Source organism: Mus pahari, chromosome 7 (assembly GCF_900095145.1).
Source record: "Mus pahari chromosome 7, PAHARI_EIJ_v1.1, whole genome shotgun sequence".
Lineage (NCBI taxonomy): Eukaryota > Metazoa > Chordata > Mammalia > Rodentia > Muridae > Mus > Mus pahari.
This window is the reverse complement of record NC_034596.1, coordinates 1,527,835-1,542,692: the sequence shown is the minus strand read 5'-3', so window position 1 is coordinate 1,542,692 and position 14,858 is coordinate 1,527,835. Positions and strand designations below refer to the sequence as shown.

Genomic DNA, 14,858 nt, shown 5'->3' with positions numbered 1-14,858 from the left:
GAGCTGTCCGTGGTTCCGAACTTCTTCACAGCCAGAATTTGGACAGAAGTTCTGGGGAGAAGCCTGGGCTGCAGAGACACAGTCCCTAGGCCAGCTACTGGGTCCCCAAATTGAGATCAGAAAAGCTCTGCTAGCAGGGGTTCAGACGACACAGTCCCACCCAAAGACCCTCCAACTCAATGGGTCTGACCCATTCTACTGACCATTGTACAGCAGTTCAAACTAAAATCTACAGGTGTCAGAATGGCATAAAAGGGTATTTGGCTTTCAGAACTTAACGTACCTCCTGAGTTTGGCAAAGTCAGCTTTTTCTTAGGAAACATAGAAACAGTACTATTATACCTTTTTACCTTCTAGGTCAGGAGCTGGGGTGGTGCTGGTGCACTCCTTTAATCGAAGCACCCAGGAGACAGAGGCAGGCAGATCTCTTGAGTTTGAGGCCAGACTGGTCTACCAAGCTGGTTCCAAGACAGTCAAGACTACACAAAGAAACTCAGTTTTGAAAACACACACACACACACACACACACACACACACACACACGAAGAAATCACTAGGTAAGAATTGAGAAAACTTTGGCCCAAGTTCCTCCTCTACCATCAGCTTGTGTAGTCAGGTCCCTCACTTCTGAAACCATTGGTGTCTGTCTTTGTAAATAAACAGCCTTCACTTCTTTCCAGTTACAGACAGGTCTGTGGTCTTCTAAAGGGTCTTATCCATAGCCACTGCAGATTCCAGATAATAATGTATCTATTTCTGTGCCTATAAAGTCCCTGACAGGGTCTCAAAAGGCACTAGGACCTAGAAAAGTTAAGTGTGATAGCCAGGCTAGCCTAGTGGTGCGGCTTAGTGTTAGAGCACTTGACTAGCATGCACAATGACGAGTTCAAGCCTCAACACTGGACAGGAAGTTCTATCTAGAGAGTGGGGATATGTGCTAGCTATTGGGACATAGGGGTAAAGTTGGCAAGGTCATATTATTCTACAGATATCTGTGGGAAATATACTATGTGGTGGGGATGTAGACAGTCATGCTGCATAGCAACCTTTTAGTCAGTGATGGTAACACACCATGGTGGCTTCAGATAATCACAGTAGAGCTGAAATATCCCTACCACAGCCGGGCGTGGTGGCACACACCTTTAATCCCAGCACTCGGGAGGCAGAGGCAGGCGGATTTCTGAGTTCGAGGCCAGCCTGATCTACAAAGTGAGTTCCAGGACAGCCAGGGCTATACAGAGAAACCCTGTCTCGCAGCAGCGTTAGCTATCATGTCTCAGCTTGGTGCGTGATTCATGTATCTGTAATGACGCTGGTGGAAACAGACCAAGCTGGCAGTAATATGGAAGTATATCTTGGGCAACTATGTACAGTGTATACAACTTAATGGTAAACAATAGCTACTGGGTTATGAACTTGCTCCATTTATTATTTTAGAGTGTTCTACATATGAAAGGCTCTCTGTAAAACAGTATACCATATCAGACTGGCAGCAGAAAAGTACGCCACGTGCTCTGCACTGAGGCCATGTTGAGCAACTGATTGTTACCATCTGCGTAAGTATACTCTTTATGTGTACAGTGACAAAACTGCTAGACACAATTCTTTTTGATTTTTTTAAAAAAGATCAATTTATTTATTTATTTAATGTATATGAGTACACTGTCACTGTCTTCAGACATCAGAAGAGAACATCAGATCCCATTATGGATGGTTGTGAGCCACCATGTGGTTGCTGGGACTTGAACTCAGGACCTCTGGAAGAGCGGTCAGTGCTCTTAACCACTGAGCCATATCTCTAGCCCAGGACACAATTCTCTAATCCAGCATTTGAGAAGCTGAGAAGCTGAGGCAGGAGGATTGACACTAGGTTGAGACTGACACAGACTTTCTTTTTTTATTTTTTATTTTATTCTATTTTTTTTATTATTTATTTATTTGTTTGTTTTTGGTTTTCTGAGACAGGGTTTCTTTGTGTAGCCCTGGCTGTCCTGGAACTTGCTCTGTAGACCAGGCTAGCCTCGAACTCAGAAATCTGCCTGCCTCTGCCTCCTGAGTGCTGAGATTAAAGGCATGTATCACCATGCCCAGCTTCCAGGACACATTTCTTATAGTGTGTCCCCATCAGCTAAGTGCCAGAGTGACAGCAATATTATAAATGTCTTAGTGGTTAGAGTGAAATGTGCCACTTCAGAGTGGTCACCCTATTCTCATCAGCAACCCCATAGCATGGAAGCTGACACACTCCTTCCTTTTAAAGGTTTCATTGTGTGCTTAACTACAAATGCGTGTCCACTCCTGGGCATATACATGTTACTGCAGGTGCTTCAGAGGCCAGACGAGGACATCGGATCTCCTGGAGCTGGAGACATAGGGAGTTGTGAGCCACCCGATGTGGGTGCTTGGAACCAAACTTAGGTCCTCTGTAGAGCAGATAGTCCATGCTTCTAACAGCTGAGCCACCTCTCCAGTCCTGATGTGGTGAGTTTGCATTCCAGGGTCACGGTGCATCAGTACAAACCATGGAACAAGGCACGCTTAGAACTGATGTGCCTTCCAGGATAGGTAGGAGTTCCAGACAACAGCAACACACTGGACGACAGCCAACCTAAGGGACAGGAATGCTACTGAGAAGAAGGGAAGGAGCAGGGTAGGGAGAGCAATGGAAAGGACTTATGCAGGAAGTTCCAGGTTTGGGCTGCGTTCCTCTGAGTGCAGCTTCAGACCAGGAGACAACCAGTTCAGTCCTGCTCTATCTCACAGCTCCACCTGTCAGATGAAGGCCTCAAAGCTTAAGTAACCTCCACAGCTCACTCCCTTTCCTTATTAATTTTGTCTATGTGTGTATGGGTGCACATGAAAGTCAGAGGACGACTCTGGGGAGCCATTTCTCTCCTTCTACCATGTGGGTTCCAAGGCATGGGCTCAGGGCATCAGGTCTGGCAGCAAGGGCTCTTACCCACTGAGTCATATCACCCAGCCAGCAGCTCTCTTTCAACAAATGACTCTATCTAGACCTTTCCAAATATATCTGTATACCTTATATCAGCCAAGACTTCACTTCTAAAAATAATGTCCTGCCTGTCATCCATTCACATCTATCTATCTATCTATCTATCTATCTATCTATCTATCTATCTATCTATCTATCTATCTATCATATTAGATATATTAGATAATAATATATGTGTGTATGTTATCATATTATATATAAATATAAATAATATATAGGCACATTTATGTGTGTATATAAAATTCATATATATGTATATACATCTATCTACCTACCTACCTACCTATCTGGAGGGAGAGAGAAAATACTTGTAGTCGCTAGATCACCAAAGACAGTCTTGAACTCTTGAACACCTGATCCTCCCACCTTTGACTCTGGTGTCAGGATAAAAAGTATGCACTCTCATGTCTGGCCTTTTCAGAAGATCCAACCCTGGTTCCCAACACCCATATCTGGCCGATCACAATGGTTTGTAACTCCAGTTCCTGGGAACCTGCCGTTGTTTTGTGTCTGTGCCCCTGCTCACACATGTACATAGCCACACACATTAAAAAACAAAACAAAACTGTTTGTTTGATGTGAGATAGGCTCTCCCTCTATAGCCTTGGCTAGCCTGGAAATGTGCTCTGCAGATCAGGCTAGCCTTAAACTCACAGAGCTCCAACTGTCTTTACCTCTGAGTGACTAAAGGCATATGCTACCCAGCAATATTTTTTTAACCTTTAAAACAATATTGTTTTTTTGAGTGGCTGGAGACATCAATAGCACCAATTGCTCTTGCAGAGGACCTGGGTTTGGTCCCTAGCACCTACATGGTGGCCCAGAACTGTATGTAAATTCAATTCCAAGGATCTCATGCTCTCTTCCGACCTCCATGGGCACCAGGCCTCATGGGGTGCACATAAATTTATGAAGGCTAGACATTCATATACAGACACATGAAAGGTTTTTGAGGCAGGAGCTAATGTGTCTCAGGAGGGTCCTGAACTCCCAATCTTGCTTTAGTTGATTCCTTGCTTTGAGGCAGGATCTCTGTGTAGCTCCAGCTATCCTGGAGCTCACTAGGTAGACCAGGCTAGCATTAAAATAACAGAGATCCACCTGCCTCTGCCTTCTGAGTGCTGGGATTAAAGGCTTGAAGTGGCTGACCTTGCTTTAGTTTGAGAGTGCTGCCAAAGACCCTGACGTGGTAGGACTATCTCAGAAATCTGCATTTCTTTTAGCTAAGCTATCTGTGTAACCATCAACCACGTGAAATCTGGAGAGTTTCATAGTTTCCTGGGCTCTTTTTTTTTTTTTTTTTGGTTTTTCGAGACAGGGTTTCTCTGTGTAGCTCTGGCTGTCCTGGAACTCACTCTGTAGACCAGGCTGGCCTTGAACTCAGAAATCCGCCTGCCTCTGCCTCCCAAGTGCTGGGATTAAAGGTGTGCGCCACCACGCCCGGCTCCTGTGCTCTTAAGATCCCACCCATGTGAGCATTTTCCAGCCTCACCGAATGCCACTCTTAAATTTTTATTTTAGATTTATGTGTTTTGTTTTACGTTTATGGATATTTTGCCTGCATGTATGTGTATGCAGAACTCATGGAAGCCAGAATAGGATGAGGACCCTCCAGAAACGGAATTGCATATGGTTGTGGGACACCGTGCAAGTGCTGGGAACCTAACCTCCATCTCTGAGACAGCAGCAAGTTCTCTTAATCTCTGCACCGTCTCTCCAGAGCTTTTTAATTATTTTTAATCCCTGTTCAGCAACAAGCTTTATCATCAGAACAAAATCACCCTCTGCAGCGAGCCAACCAGATAAGGTTCCTACTTAGCCCTGAGCCTACCTTCCTGTCTATCGTAGGCTGCCAATGTGCCACAGCCAGGCACTGTGCCTGCAGATGAGCCACCAAACATGGAACTCAGTTGGGACAGAAACAAGGTTTGTGGGAGCAGAAGCCTCCCAAGGGAGCTGGCACGTCAGCCAGTGACACTCTAAGATGGTGTCCGTAAAGACTCAATGTAGCCCCTGAGACTCTGAGGACGCCTGACCAAGGCATAGTGTTACTAGCTGAAGACCTACAGTAGGTCAAGGTTGGGATGGCTACCATTTTCTCTCCAACTGAGATCTTCCTTCAAGGGTGAGGAAGGGATCTGCCATACCTGTAATGCAGGGGGACCAGGTAGAAGTTGGCTAATTGCACAGCAGGCCAGAGCTGTAAGAAGAGAATGGGAAGGTCAGTAGGTGCCCCTACCTGTCTTGCCCCAGGCCACCATCTCCATAAGAAAAGGCTGAAGGCCGGTGCTTCCCTGCGGGGATGAGAAAGTGACCCTAACAGAGGGATGCCTATGCTGGAAGAGCCCCGGAGCTCAGGGCACTCCTGGACTGAAGGAGACAGAACAGCTAGTGGAGGGGCTTACTCTTACATAGTAGTTGGTGATGAGGGCATCAGGGTAGTCCTGCAAAGACAGGGAGGGAACAGTTAATACTTATATATCCAAGCTGCTGCCACACTCCTGCATGGATATCACACACAGATTCTGTTCCAAGAAGACACTCCTGGCCCAATCCCCCCGCCCCCAGGCTCCTTTCCTCCTCAGCCTGAGACTCTCCTGGTACATCACTCCTGCCTGTCTCCTAACCTGGGGGCAGCCAGCCTGCTGGGCAGGGAAGCACTCACCCGCTTCAGTTTGGCCCAATTGTCCTGGGCTGACATTCCATTGAGTATCCCTACCAGTGGGAGAAAGCAGCCTAAGAAACATGGGGCAAAGCCCCCCTAGGGAAGAGGAGCCAAGTGAAAGCTTCATGGGCACCCGCCACTCCGGCTAAGCCAGGCTCTCCTCCCCCAGCCCTTTTCTCTTACTTAGCTCACCTGATCTAACAACATCTTCTTCAGTGCATGCACCTTCGTGGTGCCAGGGATTAAGTGGTCCAAAGCCTTGTACCAGCCTCCGACGACAGGGCCCTGAGAGTAAAAGAGAGGACATCAGGGCACAATGACAGACCCTTGGCTTTCATAACTCAAAGCTTCTACCCCCAGGAACAGAAATCAATGCCTGAAGAAGGCAGACTCTAAGACCAAAAAGGCACAGGCTGGCCTAGGTAGGAAAGGCCAATGGAAAAGCCAAGGCAATGCAGCCCTACTGCAAGCAGAACTTACCACAAAGCCACAGCCCAGGGATACCATGGTCAGAGTCCGGCCTGCCTGGTGTTGCTGGAGACCCCGCCTCTCCACCAGTTGCTGTGAGATCATGTCACCTATGCCCATCAGTGATCCTGTGTAAGGTACATAGATGATGTCAGGACATCCCCTAAAAGGAAGCTGCTGACCCAATAAGGCTTGGCACTCTGAGTCCTAGGGCTTTGTTCTGGCAAATGACCAGCCCCTTCTTGTTGTCTTGAAGCCCTCTGCTTCTCAAGTATGGTGACATCTCTTAACAGACACGGGATAAGGGGCATGGTGGTGCATGTCTGGCATCCCAGCACTTGGGAGGCAGAGGTAGAACTGCTATAAGTTTGAGGCCAGCCTAGGCTACGTAGGAGTCCCAGGCCAGTCAGTACATAGTGAGACCACGGGAACTGGAATGAGCAGGTCAGAATCTATGAACACAGCAAGTTGTAGGAAACCAGGACTGAATGCTGGTAGAAGAATGAAAGCCTAAACTTCATGGTTAAGAACCAGAGGCCAGAATGGAAAAGCTCTTTTAGAACATTGCACTTCAACTCCTCTTCCAGAGGTGTGGACACGAAGGCCCACAATTTCACAGCTGGTGCGGCAGAGGCAGGCAGTGTGACCTCTAGACGCTGTCTTTTTGAGGACTCCGAGACACTAGCGGATTATGCTCAGTATAGTGAGAGATTTGCACTCTCTCTTGCCAGCCCAAAGCAAGACATGGCCAATGTCTTTTGCCTTAGGGGTCTTTATTGGTAGAAAACAGCATGGATAAATCTTTCCAAAATGTGCTCAAATGATACCAGAATGTTTTGATATTAACAGCCTCCTCCACAGGGAAGAGTCCTGGCCACCATGCACACAGGATGTCCAAACCCTCCTTTCTCACCCTTGAGTTTGCAATAGGACTTTTTCCCTCAGACCTCTGCACCTGCTTCCCGCCCCCCTAACTGCACAGACACCCCTCAAAGCCAAGACAGAACTGGAGTCATCACTATTTAAAGCCTTCAGTTTGTCATGATGGTGTGACCATTTCTTACAGTCACAGGGCCACTTGGGAATGACTGTATGACCTCCGGCTCCTCCATCCATCTCAGTGAGTAATGAGAGTCCCCTCCAGCCCCAAAGCTACAACTGTCCCGCTGCCCTCAATTAGCACTGGGCAAACACATCCTTCAACCCTATTCCTTGTTCTGAGGCTGGCTCTGACGTCCATGCTGGCTGCACACACAGCCCTGATCTTCCCCCACGCCTTCACTGCACTTCCTCAGAGCAACCTAGTCAGAGGCAGCTGAGGAAAGCTAGGAGCTAGAGCTGGTGATGGGCAACCCTACATGACCTGGGCAGCTGGCCATCTAGCAGCTCTTCCTCTCCCTCAGCATCCCATTCTGCCAGTGCTGCCTCTCTTCCCCTGAATCTCCCCGGAACAGTCAGACAAGGGGCGTGAGGGGTGGCCAAAATAGAAGCTTAGACACGGTTTCATTCCCCACACATAACCAAGACCCTAAAAGGTGGTCAGAAAAGAATCAAACAAAAACTTATAGCCCCAAACAACAAGCTTGCTTGAGGGAAGGTTTGAGGATGCCAGAGAAGCCGCGTGTGCGGCCTGCCCCAGTGAGTTAACACTCCCCTCAGCCCCTCCACCTCCCACTATGTGGCCATCAGCTGTGGGCTCAGGGTTCTCTCTCCAGCTCTCTCCTGGACTACTGCAGCCACGCACAAAGGGGAAATGGACCTGAGAAGGTTGAAGGCATGTGGGTGATGAAGGGACAACAGTCCACTTTGATACGATGGTGACAGTTCACAAAGGAATCAGTGAATCCTCAAAAAAGATCCAAGAGGTTCAGGAGACATGTACACATCTAACTAGGGGCCCCTGGAGACAGGAAGTGACTTCGTAGGGAGTAGAGTTTTAGATCAACTCAAGCAGGGGAAAAAGGAAGGCAGAGTATAAGCAAAAGCAGGCTCAGAGGCCATGGGCTACCAAAGGCAGGGTCCAACCCAGGGATGGCTCAAAGGGACCACATAGCAAAGCTGTTTCCTGGGCAGGTAGAGCAGCACATACCTGTGACCTCAGCACTTGGGAGGCAGAGAGGCACAAGGATTCTTTCAAGCTCTAAGGCCAGAGCTATGTGGTGAGACTTTGTCTCAAGCAAAACAACCAAAATACATAGAAAACAAGCAGACAAGGGGCTCAGTGGTTATTAGCACTTACAGTTCTTGCAGAGGACCCAGACTTGGTTTCCAGCACACACATGGCAGCTTACAACCATTTCTAACTCATTTCAAGAGATCCAGTGGCCTCTTCTGGTCTCTGTGGGCACTAGGCACAGATGTGGTACAAATAGGCACACATATGCTTAAACACATTAAAAACGTACTGTGTACTTACTGCCCAGGTTTCTACCACCTCTATTCCTTGTTACCCATAGGGATGACAGGCAGGAATATTTTTTTTTTTTTTTTCCTTTTTTTTTTTTTTTCTTTTAGATTTTTCGAGACAGGGTTTCTCTGTGTAGCCCTGGCTGTCCTGGAACGCACTTTGTAGACCAGGCTGGCCTCGAACTCAGAAATCCGCCTGCCTCTGCCTCCCGAGTGCTGGGATTAAAGGCGTGCACCACCACGCCCGGCTAGAAATATTCTTAAGAAATAGAGATGTGAGAGGCAGGCGGATTTCTGAGTTCCAGGCCAGCCTGATCTACAGGGTGAGTTCCAGGAGAGCCAGGGCTACACAGAGAAACCCTGTCTCGAAAAACCAAAAAAGAGATTATGGCCACTGGACCTGCAGTCATTCCAGGGTGGCCAATGGCAGTAGTCCAGGCCAAGGGCAAAGCCTGCCTTCCAAACAAGCCTTCAACAGGAAGGACTCAGACATTCAAACTGCATCCAACACCCAAAGCACCCAGCCTCTGGGTGACTTGCAGTGCGTTATTATCTGGTTAACTAGGACAGTATAGCAATCCGCTTCCTCTCTTCCTGAACTTGAGAGCTGGAAGCCTGAAAACACATAGTGGCAGAGCCCTGGTGGGATGGGATGAGGGTTTGTTGGGCAGTGGTGCCCCAAAGCCAGGCTGGGCACAGAGCCTAGCAAGTAGACATTGGTTCTGAGTATGATGACATCATGCCTCTGGGTAGGTGCCAGTTCTCATTCGTCACTCTCTGTGGATCCAGGAGGTGGGGCAGGGAAAGAGATGCGTGACTCTGGGTACTGAACTATTTGAGACCATCCCCTGCCCATGAATGGAAAAGTCCCAACTTTCCCATCATCTTCCAAAGCACAAGGAGAGCCAAATCCTCCGCTTCCTTCCCTTTGCATCTACACTTACTCTGCAGAGTCTTATGCGCAGGAAAATAGTGTCGATGGAAGGTGAGACTGCAGATGTGCAGGGAGTAGCTGCCCGGAATGAGATGGACTGTGCCTTTAAGAATAGGGGAGGGGAGCCGGGCATGGTGGCACATGCCTTTAATCCCAGCACTCGGAAGGTAGAGGCAGGCGGATTTCTGAGTTCGAGGCCAGCCTGGTCTACAGAGTGAGTTCCAGGACAGCCAGGGCTACACAGAGAAACCCTGTCTCCAAAAACCAAACCAAACAAAACAAAAAAAAAAGAATAGGGGAGGGGGCTGGGCGTGGTGGTACATGCCTTTAATCCCAGCACTCGGGTGGCAGAGACAGGCGGATTTCTGAGTTCGAGGCCAGCCTGGTCTATAAAGTGAGTTCCAGGACAGCCCGGGCTATACAGAGAAACTCTGTCTCAAAAAAAAAGGGGGGGGGGGAGGAGTTTGCAGGTGAAGATATTCCTGGCATGGGCCCAGCAATGCTGCTGACTGAGGGCCCTCCTGGCAGGAGCAGGAGCTTGAACTGACCTAGAACCCAGAGGCAGCTCAAACTCTGTTGAGAAGCGGAAGCATATTCCCTGGGGTAGGTCTGAGTGCTCAGTTCATTCCTATCCATAACGGCCAGTTCTATGGGGCAGTGGTGGCGCACGCCTTTAATCCCAGCACTTGGGAAGCAGAGGCAGACAGATTTGAGTTCGAGGCCAGCCTGGTCTACAGAGTGAGTTCCAGAACAGCCAGAGCTACACAGAGAGACCCTGTCTCGAAAAACCAAAAAAAAAAAAAAAAAAAAAAAAAGCCAGTTCTGCAGTTTGTCAAGTTTAAACCCAGACCAGCTGGGGTGACAGTGTCCTAGGGCCCTAGATTCCAGTGCCAGCTCTAGAGCTGACTCTGTTGATGCCAAAGTGCATACCATACCCTGCTTGTGCCTCAGTTTCCCTTTCTGTAGTATCTAGGCCTGTGAGACTCTCACTCTGGCTTAATTCAGGTTCCAGGGAAATCGGTGCCTACAGTGTAGCTGCCCTGGTGGCCCGGGCTCTGGGCCCACTGGAGTCTGGAAGAGCCCTCCAGAAAGGAAGGGATGAGGCTGACTCAGACTCTGCAGAGCACAGGATGTCCTGGTCGTGACTCTAGCTTGACCTAAAACTGGTATATTAGACACTTCTGCTAAACCATTTCAGATCCCAATTCCCAGGTCTCTTGCTCTAGTCCTTACTCCAATTGAAGCAGACAGGCCTCCTTCAGGCCTCTCATACCCAGGCTCTCACGGTCACTGCCTCAGGGGACTACACACACACACGTGAACACAGTAGAGAAGAGTTAAGTGTCCCTAGTGTGGGGACGAAGCTGGTGGGCTGAGGTCTCTTCTCCTGAAATGACTCTTCATCCAGTAAGGTATTTCAAATTGCTTGTCAGTTCCAAGGCCCAGAAGGTCCCAAGGAGCAGCTGTTTTAATACCTTCATACCCACTCTCCCTTTTGCCCTTGGGAAGGGTGACTTTCTAACCTGCACATAGTTTCAGACCCTGCTTTTTGGAAAACCAAAGCTAAGGTACTTATACATAAGCTGGGTATGTTCAAGCCTATGATCTAGGCACTTGAAAGGTTGAAGTAGAAGGACTGGTGAGTTCAAGGCTAGCCTGAGCTACAAAGAGAGATTCTGACTGGAAATAACCAGCTGGGCATAGTGGCGCATGTCTTTAATCTCAGCACTTGGAAGGCAGAGGCAGGTGGATTTTTGAGCTGGAGGCCAGCCTGGTCTACAGAGTGAGTTCCAGGACAGCCAAAGATACACAGAGAAACCCTGTCTCAAACAAACAAACAAACAAAGGTGTTTGCTATACACAGGTTGCCAATAATCATAGGAAAGGCCAACTTGAATAAACCTTCCAGTTTATTATACATTTTAAAAAGTTCCAGTCAGTTCCAGGAGAGAACTGACTGTATAGTCATGCAACACACATGTGCATACACACGCTAAATAATGTAGACATACTGTCCAGAGAGTGTGCTTGCCCGGCGTGTGCGAGGCTGCAGCTCCCACCTGGAGGCCTGTGAGTAGATAAGGGAATAACACTTGCAGAGCTTCTCTCAGAGATAATTCCTGGAACTGACCTTTTAAGTTCTAAATGAGGAAACTGAGGCCCAAAGAGGTTTATTGATGTGGACTAATTAGGCAGTTACTAAGTGCTATGCTCTGAGATTCAGATCTTGGTCTTCTAAGCTCCAAGTCTGAAATCTCTGTTGTTTCTCAGTGTGAGCTATCCCATGGGACCTCTGGAGACACTATTCCCTGACAACAGTCCAAAATGGTTAGGTGAGCTAAGCCCACCCCCACCTTTTATTGTAGGCTGGTCCAAACACCCTGGGAGCAAAGAAGGGGAAGTCTATGAGACATGCTGCGAGGCTACAGCTTGCTTCAGAACCAGATGAAGACGCAGCAGCTTCAGGAGCGATGTGTACATGAGACCAGGTAAGAGCCTAGTCCTGGCAGCCCAGGCAGCCACATCTCTGCACTTGTGCCCTGGAGCTTTAGTGAGCTATGGATCATTTAGGTGGGGGAAGCATGGCTGTCCTTTCCTCTCCATTCCTATGGCCACAAGGGGGGACCTTCTATCTGGCAGCTAGGGGCCCTGAGGGAATCTGAGGCTGGGCAAAGGGCCCAGCATGTCAGTTCCCATCACAGCCACACAGTCCAGCGTGAGTCACCACACACTCAGCCAGGTGAGTCATGCAGGTCGGACACTCTGAGGACAAGAGGGGCCAGAGAGGAGTAAGAGTCCACCTCTGGCCAGTCGTGCAGTTTCTAATGCTAACGTACAGCTATTCTACTGACAAGACCTCTGGTCTACCTACCCTTTAGCCTCCCTCTTTCCCCTCAGCCCTCCGAAGAATATGGCATAGGCAAGACATGTTTATTACCCGATTGCCCACTGCATTGCTCTGATGGTCAGAGGCCTGCTGTGCCTCCTTGTCCTGTCCCCTTGAACTAGCACTTTGCCCCTCATTCTGTGGCTTCTGTATGCGTATGAAAAAAACTTCAATTTGCCTGAAAAATTGGCCAAGGAGGAATCTAAGATGTGCTTCAAAGCAAGCGACCTTAGAATAGCCCCAGTGATAACAACAGTGAGTAACCAGCAAAAGGAAGGTGGACACAGACACAGAAGGCACTGTGAAGTTGCTACTTCATCACTGACAGAGTAAAAAGGCCCCAGTTAGTGTACTGAGAATATGTTTGTAAGAAAAGCCAAACAACGATGTAAGCTAAGCTCAGGAAAGTGGTCATCTAGCCAGCTGTAGTGGCTTACATTTGTAATTTCAGCATTCAGGGGGCTGAGACAGCTGCAAGTTTAAGGCCAGTCTGGCTACAATGTGAATTCCAGGTCAGCCCAGGGTTGTGTGACTCTTGTCTTAAAATAAAAATGAAATAAAAACTGGAATATATGAACTGAGGAGAGAGACCCAACTGAGTCCCAAAGCTGATAACTGACTCAGAAGTATTCCCTTTTAATATGATGTAAACTTTAGATGACTGTTTTATATACTTCACAATAAAAAATATGTATAAAAATAAACTAGAGGAAGTTACTTTAGCACTTGTCAGACGCGTCATTTAATGTGGACTCGTTCCAGCTAACAGACCTTTGGAGGCTCCTGTGCACGGAGACAACATGCTCAGCACACTATAAAGTGTAAGAGGAAAGCATTTAATTTCCCAAGGTGGAGCCTCTTGGGGGCAATGCTTTTTAAGAATGGACTACTTAGGCTAGGCAGCAGTGGCACACCCCTTTAATCCTAGCCCTTGGGAAGGAGAGACAGGTGGATCTCTAAGTTGAGGGCCACTCTGGCACTCTGTTCCATGACAGCCAGGACCACACAAAGAAGTCCTGCCTTGAAAAACCCAAACGAACAAAATCACCTACATTTTTGAGGACTTTAAGTCTTGCTTGACAGACTGTGTATCTCTCTCTTTTAGATTTGTTGCTAACATTTTAAACTGTGTGGTCTGTGTGTGTTTGTGCAGATGCCCCAGTGGTTGGAGGCGACAGACCCCTCTGGAGCTGGAGCTGGTGCTGTGAGCTACCTGACACTGTGCTGAATCCTCCACAGAGCAGTGTGCGTTGTTAACCTCTGAGCCACGTCTTTGTTCGTCTCCCCTCCAACATGGGTCTCAGAAATAGCTCACCCTCCAAAACAGACATAATAGTTCGGGAGAAGGGAAACCCTTCCGGAGGGCTAAACAGGAGGAAGTGGGTGCCGAGATATGGGCCTCCTCTTCCTCAAATCAGCTGCTCTAATTATACTCTGGTCCCAGAGCGACACTCACCAGCTGTCAGAACCTGGACTTTCCACGGATGTGCTGCCAGGGCCCTCTGGTATGCTCGCCAGAGTGCCATGCCCCCTGTCAAACCAAGAGGAGAAGTCACTCCCATTGCCCCTCACAGTAAAGAACATGCCTGCCATTTCCTTATGCTCACTCTCCTTCCTCCCAAACTCTGCAAGTGACAGAGGCCTCAGAAAGCTTGCTTACTGGGCCGTGTCTCTGCCTTGTGATCACTATACAACTGGAAAGGAAGCAGTTTTGAGTAACCCGGTCCTGAAGCAGGGCATCCAGTCCTGATTAAGTCACTTATGAAATTAGACTTAACTCTGGCTTCCATCCAGAGACTGGGTTCCATCCCCCAAGTAAACACGATAGGTCCCCAGATTCAGACTCAGTTGGAACTAATCCACATCCTTTATAAGAGCAACTACACACCAGAAATAAACCAAGGACCTAGATCTGTAAGGTCACATGACCTGCAAGAATTCTCGGCCCACAGTGCTTCAAGCCTCTGCCAAGAACCTCCACTCACCTGAGTGCCAGCTCTGCGCAGAATCCCCTCTCACGTGACCGAAGCTGGCTCAGGGACTTCCCTATCGAGCACCGCCTCTTCCGTCTGCCTGCCGGCTGAGCTGTTGTTTAGACACAAGCAGTCCAGGAGGAATGCAGGTGGGTGGGGCCTATGATACCCCATGGGAGGCGGCTCAGCGGACCGCTTAAGGGGAGTGGCCAGCCCCCTTCTCCTGAACTGCACCAAACATCGGTGTAGGACAGTCTGTGCTTCCCTGTAACTCGGCTGCCCCCACGCCCCCTCGCTCTCCCCAGACTGTCTCCTGGAGGTAGTCAGGTCTGGACGCCCTTCTGTTTGAATGCGGAAGTAGTGCAGGTGTACCCAAGCTCCCAAGTGAGCGGAACTCAAGACTTGTTCTATTTTTTTTTTTCTTGTTCTTTATACCAACTTTTAAAGTTTTGTCTGAAATATCTTTTTGGACAAGCAGTCAACTTTCAGAACCACTGGCTTAGCAGAACCTG

At 48.5% G+C, this 14,858-nt stretch overlaps 1 protein-coding gene across 4 annotated transcripts; it reads right to left on the bottom strand.

The window, feature by feature from the left end:
* Positions 1 to 2,024: 2,024 nt before the first annotated feature.
* On the bottom strand, positions 2,025 to 14,465 carry Mpv17 (mitochondrial inner membrane protein MPV17). 4 transcript variants are annotated; one of them, XM_021202517.2, is made up of 8 exons: positions 14,359 to 14,465; positions 13,830 to 13,904; positions 6,159 to 6,274; positions 5,871 to 5,963; positions 5,679 to 5,774; positions 5,419 to 5,457; positions 5,161 to 5,213; positions 2,025 to 2,608 (listed from the first exon to the last, which is right to left on the bottom strand). In XM_021202517.2, the coding sequence occupies exons 2-8, from the start codon at positions 13,897 to 13,899 to the stop codon at positions 2,539 to 2,541; spliced, it is 537 nt and encodes a 178-aa protein (XP_021058176.1). In that variant the 5' UTR covers positions 13,900 to 13,904; positions 14,359 to 14,465; the 3' UTR covers positions 2,025 to 2,538. The 4 variants fall into 4 exon arrangements, with proteins under 4 accessions (XP_021058176.1, XP_021058177.1, XP_029397087.1 ...); XM_021202518.2 differs by having other exon boundaries at positions 5,425 to 5,457; positions 14,359 to 14,459; XM_029541227.1 differs by lacking the exon at positions 14,359 to 14,465 and adding an exon at positions 14,303 to 14,348.
* Between the last annotated feature and the right edge of the window lie 393 nt (positions 14,466 to 14,858).

Coding starts and splice junctions, on each gene's coding strand:
- Mpv17 (XM_021202517.2), bottom strand. CDS start 13,899: ATGGCACTCTGGCGAGCATACCAGAGGGCCCTGGCAGCACATCCGTGG. Junction 5,775..5,870: donor AGAAGATGTTGTTAGATCAG/GTGAGCTAAGTA, acceptor CCTCTTCCCTAG/GGGGGCTTTGCCCCATGTTT. Junction 5,214..5,418: donor TCACCAACTACTATGTAAGA/GTAAGCCCCTCC, acceptor CTCTTCTTACAG/CTCTGGCCTGCTGTGCAATT.